This window comes from Neopelma chrysocephalum, unplaced genomic scaffold (genome assembly GCF_003984885.1).
Source record: "Neopelma chrysocephalum unplaced genomic scaffold, ASM398488v2 Primary Assembly neopelma1_70, whole genome shotgun sequence".
NCBI classification, from domain to species: domain Eukaryota; kingdom Metazoa; phylum Chordata; class Aves; order Passeriformes; family Pipridae; genus Neopelma; species Neopelma chrysocephalum.
The window spans coordinates 8,907,267-8,926,555 of NW_020897730.1; the positions used below are offsets into that span (position 1 = coordinate 8,907,267).

General features: G+C 40.8%; 1 protein-coding gene across 6 annotated transcripts in view; it reads left to right on the forward strand.

Annotated features, from left to right (window-relative positions):
- Positions 1 to 19,289, forward strand: part of LOC113969039 (glypican-5-like) — a 395,727-nt gene that overhangs the window by 110,789 nt on the left and 265,649 nt on the right. For all 6 annotated transcript variants that reach the window (XM_027686131.1, XM_027686134.1, XM_027686132.1 and 3 more), the window contains one exon: positions 10,204 to 10,898. In XM_027686131.1, coding sequence (XP_027541932.1) covers positions 10,204 to 10,898 — 695 coding nt within the window. The remainder of the gene's footprint in view (positions 1 to 10,203; positions 10,899 to 19,289) is intronic.

Consider the following 19,289-nt stretch of genomic DNA (forward strand, 5'->3'; position numbering starts at 1 on the left):
GTCACTTTATTTGAAGGAATTTGGGGGATAAATTGAGGAGAAACTCTTCACCATAAAAACATATGTGTTCTATTTTTATAGGATTATTTAAAGTATTGATCGCCCTTTAATTTTTAGCATTGAGTGAGGCTTTGTAAGCATGTGAAATTTTAAAAAACAACACCCAGAATATTTTCCTAAATTTCCAGTGATTGCGATTCTGTCTCGGTTGAAGTCAGTCATGAAAGTCTTTTCCACTATTTTTCTTCAGTAGGCTTAGTGGAATTCTTTGTTCTGACTGGAACGAAAGTCCACGAACAAGGTCAGATTCTTCAAGCAAATGTGTCCTTTCAATTACCTTATGCCATTAGGATATCAAATATGTCTGCAAAATAATCTACAAGAGGAGACAGCCAAAAATAGATGCTGCAGGAAAGGGTTTTGTTTTTTAAGCACTGCTTGCCTGTGTCTTTTCTCCGAGGCCAGTTCCTCTGCCTTTAATCTTAGGTGACTGTGTGCTTCTCACTGCACTGCTGAAGAGCCAGTGGCCTTCACCCTGTTGGCCACACATGGACTACAGCTGGTCTAGGGAGCAGGGCCGAGGAGTGTTTTCAGCTCAGATTTGAGTGAGGATCCTGCATCTGTCACTAGTTTTTGGGGATAGGAGTTGTCCAAGGGTCTGAAACACGGAAGCCACCGAATTAAATTATTTGCAGAAGATGACTTGTATGAAAGACAGTCTCTGCACCGATCTTAGCTATGGAACTTCCATGTGGTCCTTTGTTTTGTTAAGGCCTCCCTATGTGTAGGGAGAAGGCTGGGTGAAGTCAGTACTGGGAAAGGAAGTTGATGCTGCTCAATCCGAAATCAGAAGAAACGGCCGGTAGGTTTTGTGGCCTGTGCTTTTGAACAAATGGGAAGTCCACAGTGGTTGTGTGCGGGCTGCCACGTGGTGTCTGACTGCCCTGGTGAGTCCTGGTCCTTTTCCCTCCTGCAGCTGAGGGCTGGAGGGTGTGCTCACACACAGGAGCACAGTATTCGAGCCACCTGACACTTCTAGGTTAGAGAGTCTTCACTGTGGAACCCACAGGACTGCATTGCTGCTGGTCTCTACAGAAGATAATTTTCTTTGTTTTGAAGTTGTTGATATATAGAGATTTAATCTAGATTTTTAAAACCCTTTCTTTTTTAGTCTTATTTGTGACCTGAGCTCTTTAATGGAACTTGGACATAATTTCTTGTATTTCTGTTAGTACCTCAACAAAAGAAAAAGAAAACTACCTTGAAAAACAAATCATCTCCCCCCTGTATTTCATCTTTATTAAACTGATCCTTTCTCTTGTAGCTGTTTTTCTCTTAGATTTTTAGAAACAGGTCATAATAGACCACCTAACTGTTTCAGCTGGAAATCATGAAATAGTTCATGACCTTATGAAACAAACGTATTAGTTTTCCTACTGCCAGTTGAACTCCTTAATCAGAGGGTCGAGAAAATTCTCTCTAGAGACTCCTGTCTGGTTGCTTTTCTGTTAATGAAAAGATTCCCAGAAGAATGAAAAGACTTTTACATCTTCCTGCTTTCTCCTGATTAACTCAGAAGAGAAATGTTTGGTTCTTATTTCTTAACTAGTGCAAGTTTTATGCTGTTCTGTACTTTCCTTTCTCGATAGCACTTAATACATCAGAGATGAAAATAAACACCTCAATTTCTTCTGTGGCTCTCAAAGTTACTGGTGACTTTGAAGTGTGTTTCTGCCAGGAAACATGAACACGCAGTGCAGCGACGTACCAGAGACAGATTTTGGAGTGTATTCGGTACTCTGGTCACATCTGGATTCTAAAGAAAGGTTTTGTATTTGATACTTCTCTGTAGGTAACATCCCAGTGCTCAATGCCTCCGGGATCATCGGTGCCACTGCGCGAGTCAAGCAACAGAAAGGAGTCTGTAGTGCTTTTGGCAGGCTTGGCTGCCTGCTCTCCAAGCCCAATTGTGTCAGTGTGCAGCATGTTTGAGTTCCAAGAGACCACCAGCAGTAAATGCCCTCTCTTTCTCTAGCGATGGCATCTGTTCCTCTCTGCTATTAGTACCTGGCACTGTGTGTAGTTGGCACAGCTTTTACTTTCTCTGTGGCGTTCATTCGCAGTGAAGCTGCAGAAGCAATTTTTGACCTTTCTTTACCTGTTAATTTTTTGAATAGTGCCTCTCTTCAAGCAATGTAAACCAGCAATCTCTCTACATAGCCACATTTCACTTGTACATTAGCTGTGTCCTCACCTATAATCCCTAATTTAAGCAACGTGGACTGTCCCTGTGGGTCTGTCTGGAACAGAATGTTGACGGCTACAGGGTTGTCATTCAAAGCTGTTTTGCAAGTGCTTTGTGTGGTAATCCATCCTGGGAATTGTGTGCTGCTTGCTGTAGCTTCCAGTCATCACTATCCGTGTTAGTGACTGATCAAATAACTGTGATAACATTGTTTCTGCTCCTACTCTAATGACTGTTAAACCTCCGAAGAACTTCAGTGATGAGCCTGATTACCTACAGATACACAACTGCTGTGGCTTTTTCTTTTGTATTTCTGTAGATTGTGAGAACTGTTATTATAAATAATTTGTCCTTGGAAAGCAAATGAAGGGTACAACAATGTTATTGAAGCACAGCTGTAGTTCTTCTTTAAGTTATCTTGGCCCAATTCCTGTTAAAACTGTGAATTGATATTATTAAGTAATGGCTGACAGGTTTGAACTTGGCAGATATGAATTATATGAATCATCTTTTGGAGTTCTGATGGAAGGGGAACGAGACTGATAGCCACAGCTTTTATAACACATCCAGCCACAGTCCTCAGGACTTTTACTGCTCTTCTGGATCATCTTACCTCAGTAATGGGAGGTGTCCATACTTCTACTGCACAAATATTCCAAAGAACTACTTGCTTTGTTTATCTGTCAGTGGAAGCCTGGTGGTGTCATGAAAGGTAAATACCACATCTGGTCTCCAGCTTTCTGCTGGCCAACTGATTTAGTTTTACATGAGACTGCTCATTTTAGAAAAGAGTAAGTAATTGTACCCTGTAATTATAGTGTGTAAAATAACGTGCAACTGTACTGAAATGGAGTATACAGAAATAATAAACAGCTAAATTTAATTACCAGCTCATTCATTGTATTCACAAAAGAGTCTGAAGGTGAAATATGTAGTGAACAGGTCAAAGTCAAGCCAGCAAACTGTAACTGATTCTGTGAAGCATAAAAACTTAATTGTTTTCTATGAACTCTTCTATGTAGTCTTTTCTTTTAAAAGGGCTGTTATAGTTTGGGATAGCAGAGTGCAGAGCTGTGTGTTTTTAATCAATAGTTTTGCAGCTTGTTGCAACTTCGTTAAGCGTTGCTGGTTTGTAAATGATAAAGCCAAGGCTGCTAAGTCTGAAAAATGTGTGCAGTGTGGTTACTACTTCCAGCAATTTGGATATATTCCCCAGCACAGTCTACAGAAACCATTATTTGAGACTTCATGGCAAACTGACCAGAGCAGAACAAAAAATTATTTCTTGCTGGCCCATTCTGTTGTTATTAAGGTATTTCCTAGGCTTGTGCATCTGCTGCCTTTTTCCCTTTGCCTCACAAGCCTCTGAAGCAGGTGAAGATAAGCAGCCTGTTTAGACTTGATCTTATCTCTATTACTGATGCTTCCAGAATCAAACACCAAAATAACCCAAAGTTAGTGGTTTCAGTGTTCACTAGTCTCACCAAACTGAGCTACATTTTTCTTCCCCTTCTCCCTGTATGAGATTGTATAGTAAAGAAGCTGTTTAAGCCTAAAAAAAGAAATAACAATAATAATAATAAGAAGAAAGTGTCCTGTGTGACTGTGTGATTGAGCAAAGGGTGTGGGTTTGTTGGCTGGGGCTGCAGTCTGAGGGGGTGGTTGTTTCCTGTAGAACTGCACAGCTATGCCAAGGCTCACAGAGTAGGTTTGTGCGTATCAAACAACAAGCAAGACATAAATTTCATACCAAGATAGCAGTTTTCAGATGCTACTTAATGGTGTTGGTTCCTCTTGCTGCTGTTGGAAGTCAGTCTTCTTTGGAAACGGGTTTTCCCAAGTGTCTTGGCTTTGCCTACATTCCCAAATTACAACAGTGGGTCTGCTGCTCTGCCCCTCACATTGCACAGGCTTTCTCCTGTCCAGTGTTACCTGTGGCAAACCACTGTCCCAGCTCCCAGCACAGGAGGAAAGGCCAGGTGTTCTTATTCTTCTAAGGTCTCACTGCTAGAATTTTTTTAAACCCTTACAACTTGTCAGAAGTTTCCTAAAGTTTAAAAACAGGCTTGAATTACACTTGGAATTGAGCAGAGGGTTAAAGGATGAAGGTATTAGCCCGTAAATAATCCTACTCATGGATTTCTGGATCATCAGTGATGTCCATAGCTGTTGGGTGTAGACAGAGGAGGCACAGACTTCCTTTCAACTTGAGCAGAAGTTTCTATCAACATTTAGTACATACAGTATCCAAGGTACATGCTGGGATATGTATCAGATGTTGTCAATGTAGACAAACTCATGAGGAGATGAAGTGAAGACCTTGCCCCAATGCACAGTAATGGAAAGATGCTTTTTTTCCTGTGTGACTCAGAAGGACTGATGAGCTGTAAAGCCATTGTACCCTCTCCTTGCTGTCAGGGTGAGCAAATTCAAACTGCCTTTTATCCCCCTTTCCAAAACTGACTTTGCTTTCTTGCTTCTTGATCTGTTTTGCACCCTGCCTTGGTAAGAGCACCTATAGGAAGTGAGTAGAAAGCAAGATATGCTTCTGCTTGTCCAGATTCTGAGCACTATCAGGTTTTTCTCTGGCCCAAAATAGTTTTGGGGCAAGCTTGCAACGTTTCCTGCAAGTGTTGGTGGCGTGTCAGCTGTGATGTGTGGATATCATACTCCCATCAGACTGCTGATAGTTTTATTAACATGTTACTTCTCATCAGCTTCAAGAGTGGCTGTGTTTATGTACAGGAAGACTGCCATGCTAAAAACAGTAAAGGACAGGGAAAAGTAGGGTGTTAATGAAGAGCTTTGGCCCCACTTTGAGGAGAAGGATAAATAAGGAGGATAAGAAGGAAATTTCCAAGCATTGGAAGTTTTGCTACTAGTGAAATGCCACAAAGGAAGCTATTGTTCAACAAACTGTATCTTTCATTCATCCGGTAACTCTGTAATAAATGCAAGATGTTGAAGGGAAAGGAGCCAAATATTAGTGTGGTCCTAAGAGACCAAACAAATAATGGAGCTACTTAAATTTCTCATTCTTCTTTTCTGATTACACTCAAAACTAAAACGTACACAGATGTTATTGCTGTATAGATTCTGTATAGATAGTTTTGTGAGTGTTGTTAAAACTTTTCAGTAATGTTTGTAATATAATGATTTTTTTTTTTTAAGGAATTTGTGGATTTTTTAAATTTAAGCCCAGCAGGCTGTCAATTATTGCAGAGTGTAAGGAAACATTAATGTAGTGGAGAGCTGCTGCATTATCAGGGTGGTCTTACCAGGTCAGCTCTGTGGGCAAGGTGCCAGCTTTGAGCTGCACCCAGAAGTGTGATCACAGTGACAGTAACTTCCCTGTCACCCAGGCCTGGCGTGGTTTGCACTGAGTTTTAGGACTTTGGTCGTTGAAGACATGGGGTTCCAAACATGAGGTCTGCTCTATCTGAGCCTCAGCTGCTGTGGGGCAGAAATGGTTCTCTGTCACAGAGGTCTCTGGTGTTTAGGTTGACTTGGTTTTGGGAAAATGGTTTCCATGCTAAATATTCCTGTGTTGGACCTGCAGAAAGAAAAGAATGTGGGTTTAAACAGATTCATAATCCAGCAAGTTGAAAGTTGCTTAACCTTGCCTAATGCTCTCCATCTAAACCCTACAGCTGCTTGCAGAACATGGATCTCAATAGCTTGTGAAGGGCTTGGAGGAGGGAGGGAAGCAAATGAGCTTTCTCCATGCATGGCTATCATATATCAATCCAGATTTTCTTGGAAAACTTCTATCCAAGTGTGTTCCCTGAGACCACATCTGCTGCCTGCCATGCACTGTGAGAAAACCAGGTTTTATGAGATGAAGGCAGTCCTGAATGCAGGCTCTGGCCCTGCCACGTGTGCCAACTCGCTGTGCACTTCAGCGGATCTTCTCTTCAGGGCTTTTCTTGAGGTTATGTTGCTGTTTGTCCAGGAGCCTGGCAAAATAAACAGCTCCTTGGAATACAATCAGAAAGATTTTTGCGGCAGAAAGAGTGGCAAATTGATGTATGGCAATTGTGCATCTTTCATTATTGTTCTGAGGATAAGGCTGCAGGAGAAGAGGTGGTGGCCTGGACACAAACTCTGAGAGCCCTTGCATCTGACTGGACTCACATGGAGGTGATAGCAATTCAAAAGCACAGGCAGCTATTCTTGCTGAAGGGAGGTAGAGTTAAGTCAGTGGATGTAGTGTTTATGTGATGTGAGGAACGAGTCACAGCTGTAGTGCCTGTACTGCTACTTAAAATCTACTTGTTCTTCCACAAATAGACCTCCGGGTGGTGAAAAAATAGAGGAGATATTTGGAAAATGCTGGTACACCAGCATTGGGCAGAGTGATACCTAACCTCCTCCATCTGTTTCTCCCTGTAGCACTATTCTTTAGCAGAAACACTAAAATTCTGCAGCTTTTTGTGACATGCAATGCGTTTAAATCAGGATTAAATCCCACTGAAGTCAGCGGTGTTACACTGATGCAAAAGCTGGTGTGAGATAAGTCAGGAATACTTTGTGATTTTTATTGCATCAGGCATATGAAGTGTAGCTGGTGGCTGGCTGAAGAGAAGGACAACATCTTGTGTGTCAGGATGGCTGTATTTCTGTCAGAAGGGAACTAGTGTTCCCAACCAAGCTGTGCCATGCTCAGGGTGAATAAACAGGAATGCTGTACATGCAAAGCAATGTTTTCCAATCTGTGTGTTCTAGACTGAGCATAATGCAATTTTTAGTGTATGTGAGAGGTAGGACCAAGGCTGGAGGCCCAGCATGAGAACTGGTTGGCTGCTTGGCCTGGCAGGCCCTGTGCTGCTGCTGGAGCAGCAAACCCAGCGTGGCATCTCCTCAGAACTGGGCTCCTCTCCAGAAACTCATTCTGTAACCCCAGCGGTGCAATGGGAAGTTTCCAGAGGTGAGCTGTGTTTGGTCAGCTGTGTTTTGAGTTGTCCAGGCACATCAGTGGTGGCATCAAGTGTTTGGTGAGCGCGTGATAAATGGTTTGAACAAAATTCTCCCTGTGGAAGGTGGTGTTGCCTGACTTTCATTAAAGAGTTACCAGCGTGTGAGTTCAGAATCCGAATCTGGCTGTTGTTTCACTTTCCCTGTAGTCTTAAATCAAAAAGGAGCTTCTGAGGAACATGAGAACAAACCTTATTCTCCATATTCCTATTTATTTTAATACTAGTGGAAGGCAGAAAAATACATAACGTCTTCATCAAGTGTTGGGTTATTTTGGTTAAGGCTTATTTCTGCTCAGAATCAATATATTTTGCAATTTATTCAGTGCTGCTGGTGAGCTTGTGTCAAGGGCAGTGAAAGATGATCAAATTATTCTCTCAGTGTATCTTTAGGCTTAGAAATCAGCTTTTTGTGAGTTCCTAACTGTCTGAAGTTTGCTGTATTTGACTGCACAGATGAGCAGCTGATCTCGTGGACAGTGGTAAATCTTCCTTGGGGTTTAGAAACTTCACACAAAGTGCCATACAAGGTGCACTAAAAGCACATAATTAATCACTATAGCAGCTGCCTGCTCCGTACAGCCAGAACGCAAACTGTCCATTGTTGCCAAGCCATTTGACTGTGTGATGCCCCATTATTTCTAATTTAAAGGTCTAAGAACAGTAATTTGATTGTCTCAAACATTTCTTAATGCCTTAACAATGAAAAAAGACCTGTATATTTCCTTCTGGAACATCACTGACTGCGGTCGTGAGTCATTTTTTGTGTCTCAGCAATGGTGATAAGGAGGCAAATGATACCTTACGGGTGTTTGCAGCACATCTACAATCACCAGCAATATTTTTGGGCTGTATTTTTAGTGTTAGGGCTCTTTTTGCAGGAGGAATGAAGCTACATGCCATTACAGTTTCCCCTTATACAATGAAAAAATTACATTCCTACTTGTCTCAGAATAACACAGAATTTCATTTAATTGAACACAGGATTTTCATGGTCAAGAGGCTTGAAAATAAAATGCAACATGATTTCTAGTCTACAACCAGTATCCCAGGAATCTGCTGAGGTCTGTTTTCTTGGGATGTATGTTGTCATTGGTTGTTTTATTCTCATCTTTCACTGGGACTGTCATTTCTCAGGAAAATAAGGCTACTTGCACATTCATAAAAGGATTTTGTTTAGTTTTCAGGAAAGGAGAGTAGTGTCTGCAGTTCTGCCTTTGTGGATGTGGAAGGGAAACGACACAGGACTGTTGGCATTGTAGAGAGTCCCTGCTCCCATAATTTAATGATAAGCTGTAAGGGAGAAAACTTAAACAACTGTTTTCATGTTTTAAATATTTCTTTTGAGTTTTTAGTATGATAAAAATTACGTTTAGTTTTCCTCTAGAAATAAAAATACACATAGCGATGATGTGACAAAGAAAAAAAACTTCCAATAGTGTGCGGTAGCACAGAACAAACTGCACTAGAGTTTGTGTCAAGATTTCCATCATAAATCTAATTTTCAGAATTGTTACCACCTATAAAAATGCTTCAGACTGAAACTTGGCAAGGTGTTTCTCTGCCCAAGAATGAACTGTCATCTTTTTTCAACTGAAGTGTATCTGGATTCTTAATTTCTAGGATTTTAGAAGCACTTCCAGAGTATTAGTTGCTGTAATACCAGTGGGAATGCTGAAGTGATTTTTCTGGCAGAAGAATGCAGTGCGTGTGTGCAAAATACTGATGATTTAATATACAATGAGATATGCTGTAATATCTGTTTAGTTAAACCACACTTTGTGGTAAAAGGGATTGTAATGCTTATCATACCAAGGGAGTGAATTGCCCAGGGAGATGTCATAGGGGAAGGCACCGAGCAGGCTTTGCTGCAGAACTTTGCCAGCATGTGCTAATCTTGACTTATTGTATCTGCTCCTTTGTTGGGCTGATCTGTGAGTTACTTGGGTTTGTGCTGCGGTGCAGTGAATCACATGGTGATGTTCATATGAATGTAGAGTAGGATTAGACCAAAACCCCATTATCTGACCAGTCCTCAGGAGGTATAACGTGACAGGTCTCCTGCCTTGACTGGAACTACTTGCTGCCCAGAGGAGTGCAAGAATGATTTATGTCAGAGGCTTTTTGTTGGAGAGCTTCCAAAGAAAGCAGTGGGAATGGTGTGGATTGCTGTCTTCTGTGTCATTAAAAATAATCTGGGGAACTGATCGCTTCCTTACCCTGTCCATGGATTGTAGTGTCCCAGTCAGTGGTTTGAGTGTATGATATTTGCCATGTGCATTTTGAAATGTGTTAACCGTGGAACTTCTTAAACATTATTTTTTTTTTCATTTTTGAAAATAGTGTGGTTAAAGGAGATAGGATTTTTCTGACTTTATTATTTCTTTTTTGGTTGTGGGTCACAGCAGACTTGATGTTAAGTCCTGCCCAACCACTGGCTGGTCTCCAGACCTGGCCAGTGTTAATGGGGGGAGAATTTATTTACACAGCGTTTTTCCTTCATCCTGGAGTTGTACTTTGCAAGAAGTGCCTCTCAAGCCACCTACTCACAGAACTGTGAAACAAAAGCTTCAACTTCTTTTTGTATTCATTTATGTCACAATCTCTCATTGAGCTAGAGGGATATTTTGGAAATGTACCCAGTTGAATGCCCAAATGCAGTGTCAGTTCCAAAAGCCTGTGCTCACAGGAGTCTGTGTGAGTCCTTCCTTAACTATCAAGTTTGGGTCAGGGTCTAGCTAGGGAGAAGAGAGTCATCTTTTTTAAAGAAAATAATTGTGTGTTACGTGTTACCTTTATTTATTATGCACAGGTATTATTTAGGTGTCTTTCTAATCATGTTACTGGTGAAAACTGTATTACTGTAATCATATTGCAGATTCCATGTAACTGTTGGTGTTCCTGTTCAGGACAGTGTTAGTCCTGTGACTGAGATAGTGCCTGCTGTTAACCTCTAATTCTTTCTCTCCCCTGCCCCTGTTTTAGAGGCCTTTGAGTCTTTGCTTCGCTTTGCTGAAAACCGCACAAGCTCCCTGTTTGAGACAGCATACAGACCCATGGCAAAAGAAGCAGCAGAGCCTGTTAAGGAGCTTTTTACAGACATCTCTCTCTACATTCTGGGCGCAGAGACTACAGTGGAAAGTGCAGTATTGCGGTTCTTTGACAGTCTCTTTCCTCTGGTGTATAGTCGGCTAATAAACCCAGGAATTACAGATCTGTCAGAGGACTATACAGAGTGTCTGCGGCTCACAAGGCAAGACATAAATCCTTTTGGACACTATTCTAAAAACATGGTTACAGAGCTGTCAAAATCTCTTTGGGCCAGTCGGATGCTCAGCCAGGCCCTGAGCCTGGGCATTGAAGTGATAAATACTACTGAACACGCGGCTCTGACGAAGGAGTGCAGCAGAGCCCTGGTGAAGATGCAGTACTGCCCACACTGCCAGGGCCTGACGCTCATCAGACCCTGCATCGGCTACTGTCTGAATGTAATGAGGGGCTGCCTGGCCAGCGTGTCAGAGCTGGATGCCCAATGGAGGGAGTACATCTCCACGCTGGAATATCTCACTAATGAAATGGCTGCCTCGCATGATCTGGAAATTGCACTGTCAGGAATGTGGAACTCCATCAATGAAGCCATCCTGCACGCACAGCTCAACGGGCCGCAGCTCTCCGCCACAGTAAGTGCGCTCTGATTATTTGCTACTCCCATTTATCAGTTTCCTTATTTGGTGGATAAACATTTAAACGAGTTGGTGTTATCTTTGCGTCAGTTTTTAGTCTTCAACTAGATCTTTGTTTAATAGTACATGAGAACATTACAGGCAATTATCATGGGGTTCAGTAGGGTCTGCTCTGAAATGAGAGGGTTGGGGGGGAGTTTGTTTCTTGAGAAGCAACACTGTAAAGCAGAGAGCTCTGCCTTGTCTGCACAGTTTTCTAAACAAAAATTTGAGGTCTGTTTTACTTGATAACAAGTGTTTCCCTGGCATGTGGGGACATTCTTCAGGAATTGCTATAAGGGTCTAGAAAAGCAAGTTTCTAAATAAAAGCAAGGAAATTAACTTTCACAGTTTTACAGTCCCTTTACTTTTGTGTTGACTGAGACATCGGGAAGGTAGTACAGGTCTGTAATAAGTGCACCCATCCTACAGAAGCTGGGAAAAGAGCATGAAAAAATTCAAACTTATTTGACAGCCTTTATGTAAGTAAAGGATAAAAATACACTTAAAGCAAATCCAGTTTTGTAAGTGGTGTAGATAAAAGAAGAAAGAACTAGGATGGTAGAACTGTCACATAAATAATTGCAGCATATGACTGGCAGGTGTTCTCTCAAGGTGTTGAAGATTAGACCAGAAATGACTGAAATGACTAATGATGCAGCTGACTACATCTGGTATGAAGTTCAACACAACTGTCAATGGAAAAAAAAATGTAGCAGCGCGGCCTTGAGCAGGGTAAAGACTAATCTTAAAAATGCAGATGGGTTTGCCTGTCTTGGAAATAAGGGAATTCTTGCAGAGAACAAATAAGAAGAAAATGCACAAATCAAAAAATTTAATTACTGTGCAGAACTCTGGTCATCATATTCACATAAGAGAAAAAACAGTCTAGAGGGTCTACAGAAAGAAGCTGTGGCAGAGGGTATTCTAAACTAGGGAAATGTTTTTATAGGGGAAAAATGCTTGTGTGCTTGCAACCTTCCAAGATCCCTAATATTGCAGCTGTCTACTGTAGAACACTTGACTGAGCCCAGAGGTTTATGGTCAGTACAATATGGAGATTATAAAAAAACCCAACCACTTCCAGTAATCTGATAAAATTTCACTGGACATTGCTCTGTTCATATTGCCTCAGTTGTCCTTTCCTTTTCATGAATGACACTCGTGTCTGCTGGTTTATCTGACATCCAAGGATAAACATGAAAAATTTCTAAGAAAAGATTTTTCCAGGTTCTTGAATAGTGCACAGCAGGCATTGGAGCCTGCGTGCATTGCAGGTCTTCATGGTGATAATGTCCAGTAGTGTCACCATGTATCTGTTAGGGCAGTGTAAAACTTAGAACATGTAATGAACAGTGTTCAGGCATCTGCCCTTATTTTCACTCATAAGTTGTTTTTTATATGAGTCTAGAGAGGAACTAAAAATCAGAGTACATTATTACTGTATATTGATTTTTTTATGACTATAGATGGATACCTCATATCATTGCACAGCTTCATTGCTGATTACACAGGAGTAATTAGGAATCAAGTTCAGCTTTCTGACTACTAGCAGGAAAAGTGGTCTGACATATTTGTTGTGATATCTGCAGCATGTTACAAAATGCTAAAGCATAACTCTGCATTGCATTTGTCAGCCTCATAGTTCACATGCACTTGTTTAGCTTACTGAGGGGTAAAATTCATAATCCAGGTGAATATTGGATAATGGTGGATGAACTCAACGAGTGTATTGCTTTCAGGTGACTTGGAAGTAGAATTCTCTCTGAAGGGTCTTTCAGGCTTAGGATTCTCTTTAATGATGATTCAAATAATTTTACTTGGGACTTTTTCCATTTCCTTCTTCCATTCGGAATGAATTCAGAATGCGCTGTTGTGTTTGAAACTTCGTTAATTCTTTTTTCCCCAAAATTATCTTTTATCTCATCTCACTAGTGAAATCTCCATGAGCAAAATGTGTGTTGTTTTAGGGCCTGCTCAGCAGAATGGCAAAGATGTTTTCTGTTTTAAGATAAAAACTATGTGCCAGTGTGTCTTACCCTCAGCCCTTTCAATTGTCAGCAGGGTAAGATTATATTTGGAAGATAGAGCATGTTTCACTATTTGAACAAGCATTAATCTGATACTGATTTAAAGTTTTCCTGATTAGTTACAGAGGATAACCATTATTTAGAAAATTGAGCCTAATTAAGCTGTATTTCCTTCTCTGAAAAAATGGAAAAGAGTTGAGTCCTCAGCTTCAGGATTTCCAGCTGGAGATGGCTTCTCAGAATCCAGGCTTGGACTCTCAGTGACACTGGGGCCATTTGATTTGTATTTCCTGTTTGTTTTACTTATAGCATTATTATTTTTTTTCCCCTAGAGAAGATAATTTTTCTTTTCCCTTCAAAAATATGTGGAGATCCTTCTCGGTCCATGCAGTGTGCTCTTTAGCTTCTGCAAAAGTGGAGATGTTTAACTTACATACAGTTTCCATTACAAATGCTGTAATTGGTTTCATTCAATTATAAATAATCTATGGAAAACTCATCCAGGAAAGCAGAGCGCTCTTAGTAATTTTCATTTATCCTGAAGCAGCCTAATTAATGTATCTGTCCTTTTGGGAAACATTTTACATTTTTAATAGACAGTATGGCTAAAAATTAGGGTTCTTTTTTTGTCTTGCTTCCTGCCTGGATGATAATGAATAATGGAAAGTTAGATTATGTTTTCTTTAAAATGGAGAAGAGGTGAAACAAACCAATAAAGCACTTATGGTACTTTGCTCAAATGAGGTGCAGTCAATTGATATTAAATTTAAAAATAAAAATCCTATTTGTATGAAGAGTGCATAACTTCAGGAGACTGGCCTCTGCTGATCTCGTCCATTACAGCCAGAATTGCCTTATTTGCTGGAATAGCATGTGTGAAAGGTCACCTTTAAGATATTGGTAATCTCTCCTCAGATTCCTGTGGAATGTGCTGTGCCATTTGTTCAATGATGCTGGCTGGTCTCCAGCTTACTTAACCTAATGTGGGCCAGTCCTGCTCTGCAGCATCAGCAATCACTGTCATCACTGCTTTCTGCTTGGGCTGCTCAATCTAATTGTCTGTCTTATTGGTAGGAGCCCTTCCTTATAATTTTGAGACTTTTTCTCTTGCTTTTTCTTTTTGTGCCTTTGTGTGGTCTCGTTTTTCATGTGCTCAGTCTACCATCTTGCTGTACAAACTCCATGCATCTTCCGGATTCTTTTTTTTAAATTTTATTTTCTATTTAAAAGTGAAAGTAAAATACCCTCAACTAAAAATGTGAGGAAGAGGAGAGGCAGTTCTGCAGTGGATGTGTCCACTGGCACTTCAGGCAGGTGGATCACCAGGCAGAGTAACAATTGCTGTCTGTGCCCACACTCCCAGGTCCCAGTGAGATGTTCCAGTTGCTTGTGTAGGGCTAGTGGGGGCTTGGCTTTCAGCCCATCTCCAGAGGGACAGGGGTGTAATGTATGGGGACAGATATGGGAAACAGAGGTAGAGAAGATTTCTGTTGGATCAGAAATGGTTGGAATCTGACCAGTCTCACTAACTGTAGGTCTGCACCTCCACTAATACGTGGCACATATCCCAGTACTTTCAGTTTTGGGCTTCAGTGAGGCTTGGTCATCTTTCTCCCACACTGGCACTGCTTCCTGCTCTGGATCCAGCAGGCACCAATGATCTATGGGATGGGTTTCCTGCTGGACAGGTGGGCACTCATGAGTCAGTGCCCTGCTCAGATTTCCTTTAGCTTTGACAGTTCAGGGTTACACAGAGATTCACCTCTCCTATCTGTGGAACAGAATATACATCAGAGGAGTGTTCTGAGGTTCGATAGCAAAAGGATGATTCTGAGATGCATTTGCTCACACAGGTGAGCTCTGCCCCTGCATCCTCTCTGACAGTGGGGACTTGTTCCTTGTCCCATGGTGTGCTCGGTGCTGTGCAAGTGGCTGACAGGGATTGTGCTTGGGTGGTGCTTCAGCAGCCAGCTGTGGGAGCTGCCAGCCCTGGGATGGGTGCTGTTCTCCATGTCTTAATCACAAGGGCAGTGAGGCCATTGGCAAATACCTCTTTAGAATGGAAAAATTCCGTACAGCTTATGTTGCTGTGTGTTGGGGTTCCATTTGTCAAGGGCAAAGCAGAGACGAGATTTTCAAAAAAACAACATTGTATGGTCTGAATTTCCCATCAGCTGAATAGAACTTGAAAACTTAATTACTCTTTCTTTTAAGCACACTTCCCAGGTATTGCCACAACTTCTGCTCCTCATGTGGCTTCTTGTGGAACTTGCCTGCCCTCCCACATGGTGGAAAAATGCAAAGGGATGTGTGTTAGCAGAAATATTTAGGATGTGGGAAGGCGTGTGTTTCTCTCTGTTCTTGCTGCAAGAAGTTCATAAGCATAAAGTACTTACCTTGTTACTAATGTTATAGGGGCTGAAAAAGCATTAAATGAAGAGAATGTAAAAAGCCACAGACCTGATATTTTTAGAATGGCCAACTGTTATACAAGAGCAAAGTCCAACATATTGTGTTTCATGATTATAGGAGTAATAAAAGCAAAAGCTAATAAAAGGCTTAATAGGGATTATAAAACTAAGATATGATCAGAGATTAAGCATTAGGAGAAAGCAGAAAGATCTGCCTTGAGGCAGTTAATTTCTTGGAGACAAGCTTACAAGTTAATGTGATAAGAGTGATGTAAAAAAGCGATAGAAGAATAAACTTTGGGAAGAGGAGCAGATAGAGGCAGGAGAAATACAAGAAGGGTGGGGTGTTTAAGATGCAAGATGCTTGGATTTGTAGGAGTGTCAGGAAATAGTGATTGTGAGAGCAAAAATCTGATTAAAATCAGTGACAGTCTTTCCACCGGTTGTGAAGACATGTAGAAGGATGGACAATACTGAGAAGAGATCCAATAAATACCATTTGTATTTTAAAGGGAACTGGTTTAAGGTTGTAATGAAAGAGACTCTCTGATGCCTGTTTTTGGCAGATCATCTGAGCATTGTTTCTTAAAAATCTGTGTGGTTCAGAAGAGATGCAAGAAAGGCTCGGGAAGGTGAAAGCTTGTTGCAGGGACTGTTGACCTTGCTGACAAAGAAAACACAGACAAAGGAGTGGGGCTTTCCATGCCTGTCCAACCATTTCTGCCATGATTCTGTGCAATGAGGGATGTCATCCATCAGTCTCCTCCCATCAGTGGTTTTAGAAATTTGGTTCCTGTTGCAAAGCAGGTAGCAGGTAGTCAGGAAATGCCCATCAATCTCCACTGTCTTCTAAATTTTCCTCCCTGAAGGCATTTTTAAATGCATTTCTCTCACTGTTTGATATGTCACTGTTAATGTTTTGATTCAGAAATTGCTCTTGCTGACCCTTGCAAGGTGCTTTGCACTGGCTAAAGTGGTTTTTTTTCAGATGAGTTCAGGAAAGGCCTATAGGCATAGAGATACCTGAGCCACTTAACCTGAAGGTGGGGAATGCTGGGAGAGCTGGAGAGCTGGGAGGCAATGAGAAGTCTAAGACAGGAACAGAAGCACTGAGAGAATGTCTAATATTTGATTCTTGCAGTAATTGTATTAAATAGTTGTATTCTGGTGTCATATCTTGAAAAACAAATGGAGGAGGCTCGTGTGATTGGTTCAGTAATTTCAACAGAAAAGGATAGAGGTGCAGAAAGAAATGAGGATTATTTTTAATTTTGGCCATTCTTACTACAGTACTCAAACAGCACCTCATTTTTAGAGGTAGATTTTAGTGTTCTTTGCAGGCACATATGATGCAGCCTCTGCACATACCTTCAGCCAACTGGACGTTGCAAGGATTTGTTTAACATTGCATTTAACCAAAACAGATGATCCCTGCTAGAAATCAGCATATAATACCTTTAGATTGAACAAGCAAACTGCATAGATATTTCCTAGGTTCAGTTTAAGGATGGAAGAGGGGGCATCTGCCTGTGAAAGAACATACTTGGTGTGTCCTGGAATGCCTGTGTTACTGTGGTGGCCTTGAGCCAGAACTTAGAGGGGAGGGGCCTTTGGGGAAAACAAATATGAAATTCTTACTGTAAGTTTTCTGATAAACATTCAGCAGTGGATGGAAGGCTTACAGAAAATAATTTAGGTGGTCTTAAATTATTAGTAATGGAGAAGGAAAAAAAAAATCCTGAAAAATAAAACACTGAGGATGTTAAAATGGTTGCCTTTAGGAAAATAACAGCTTAGAGAAAAGAACGCCAAATTTGCAGCAGCAGGAGATTGATGTGCAATAACCCTACAAATTTGAAGAGGAAATGGCAGTACTGTGAACAAAATAACTTTGTGCTGAGTGACTTCACAGCAACAAAGAATTTCTGCCAGTCAGTAATGAACTGCTTGATTAATGATATTGAATGGTATCATAAAACACTCCTGGAGACTTTGGAGAACACTCAGAACTGAACTCAGGTGCTTCTGTCCTGCAAGTTTTCCAATTCAAATGATTGATACCAGCTGTCAATAAGTATAAAAACTGTAGTTAGCAGAGGTTAAAGCAATATATTCAATTCCTTGTGGTTAGATTGCTGAAAATAACTGTAAAACGGACAGGGAAAGTTATGTTTGTGAAATATTTACACTGGAAATGCTGTTTTAAATGACATTTTGCTTTTTCTAAGCGCTTAGCAGCAAACCTCCTCTGAAAACAGAAACTGGAGGAAACCTCAGCTCTGATGAGGTTTCTGTCTAAGATCTCAGAGCAGCCCTGTTGAAGCTGGTCTGATGTAGCAGCAGAGGTGATGCTGAGTGACACAGTCACTCACATTGCAGGCATGTCCTTGTACATTTTGTTCTCGGGAACCGAAGTTACATGAATGTACATCAGGTTCAAATCCCTTGGCAATCCAGGGACAGAAGGAGACCTTTTAGGAACGGGGTGAATTGCACTGAAGGCACACCTTCTAATGTAATGACCCATTTCTGTGTGAAAGGTAAAAGAATGGCTTTCACAGGGGTATAAAACATGTAAAAATAGGTCTACATTAAAATTTTGGTTTATTTCTCTTGGGCTTTATACTCATTAAGATGCTGCTCTCATGGTCAGTCAGGAGTGAATTTTTAAAAAGGAGAAGTGGGGCTATGTATCTGGAATCAACTGAATTTCATGGAGTATGAGCATCTAATTCTTGTAGTCAGCTTTGTAAGTCTTACCACGTGCTATTTGCTTGACTTAAAAGCATTTTGACACTTGAATACTGTAGAAGTATTTCTGGAAATAATCATCTAAATTGTTTAATGTATTTGCCTCATTTCCATCTGTTACAAAAGTCCTCTGGAGAATTAGAGCTCATGTAGTCTTGAACAGCTCTTCAAGGGGATCCAAGGAGCTTTCTGGCCCTTGTTGGTTGATGACAGTTCTCCTCCATGCAGGTGTTTGATACCTCAGAGTAGCCTGATTTCCTGACGTTAAGGATCATCTCATCTGCAGCAATGGAACTGCTTGAAATTTAGTATTTATGTCAATATGAAGTAAGTTAAATTGAAATACATATTTGCAAAAATCTAAATTATTATCAGTTGGAGCAGGAATAAAAAAACATCACATCATTACAATTGAGTTGGCCTGAGATATTTACTGGGTATTATCCAGCTGTCATGTTGCTTGACTAAACATGTATCTAAGAAGTTGATTTTACAGAAATTGTATGGCCTTAAGTTTTCTTTTGCAGAAGTGATGATTTATTTGGATGTCTCTTCATACCCAAAGGACATCACAAGTCCCATCTTGCCTGCTGACTTGCTGGTACTGCTTAACCACACTGTTAACAAGTCATAAATCTGTAGTGAGATAAAAAGCTCTTTTCTGCCTGGCGGAGCAGTATTCAAGTTCTACTTTCCATTCCCTGGATCTTGTATTTTGTGTAAACATGTAACCTAAAGGGTTTATGTTAAACATGGATATCAATGGAATTGATGGATATACCTTTTTACCTGCTTTTGATCCAAGACCAGTTTGGATTGTGATTAACCATTTGTGGTTAATTACTGTGATTAAGGTTTTGGGAATGACAGTGACTTGGGGCTGCTGCCTTTTGACAAAGGCTTCTGTCTTTGAGATACAATCAAGATATAGTTGTTTGGCCTAATCTTACTGCTAAACCGTTTGTGGAAAATGTATCAGGTATTTGTATATGTTTGTGTGGTCCCAGAAATGCTGTCAAGTGTTTTCAGGAGATGGACATGCAGATTGGTTCAAAACAGATGATATTCCACATGATGGTGTTTCTGCTGTGTTGCCCAGGCCTATCCTAATGTATGGTATAGGGCCAGCAAGTCACCCAAATGTGGAGAGTAAGGAT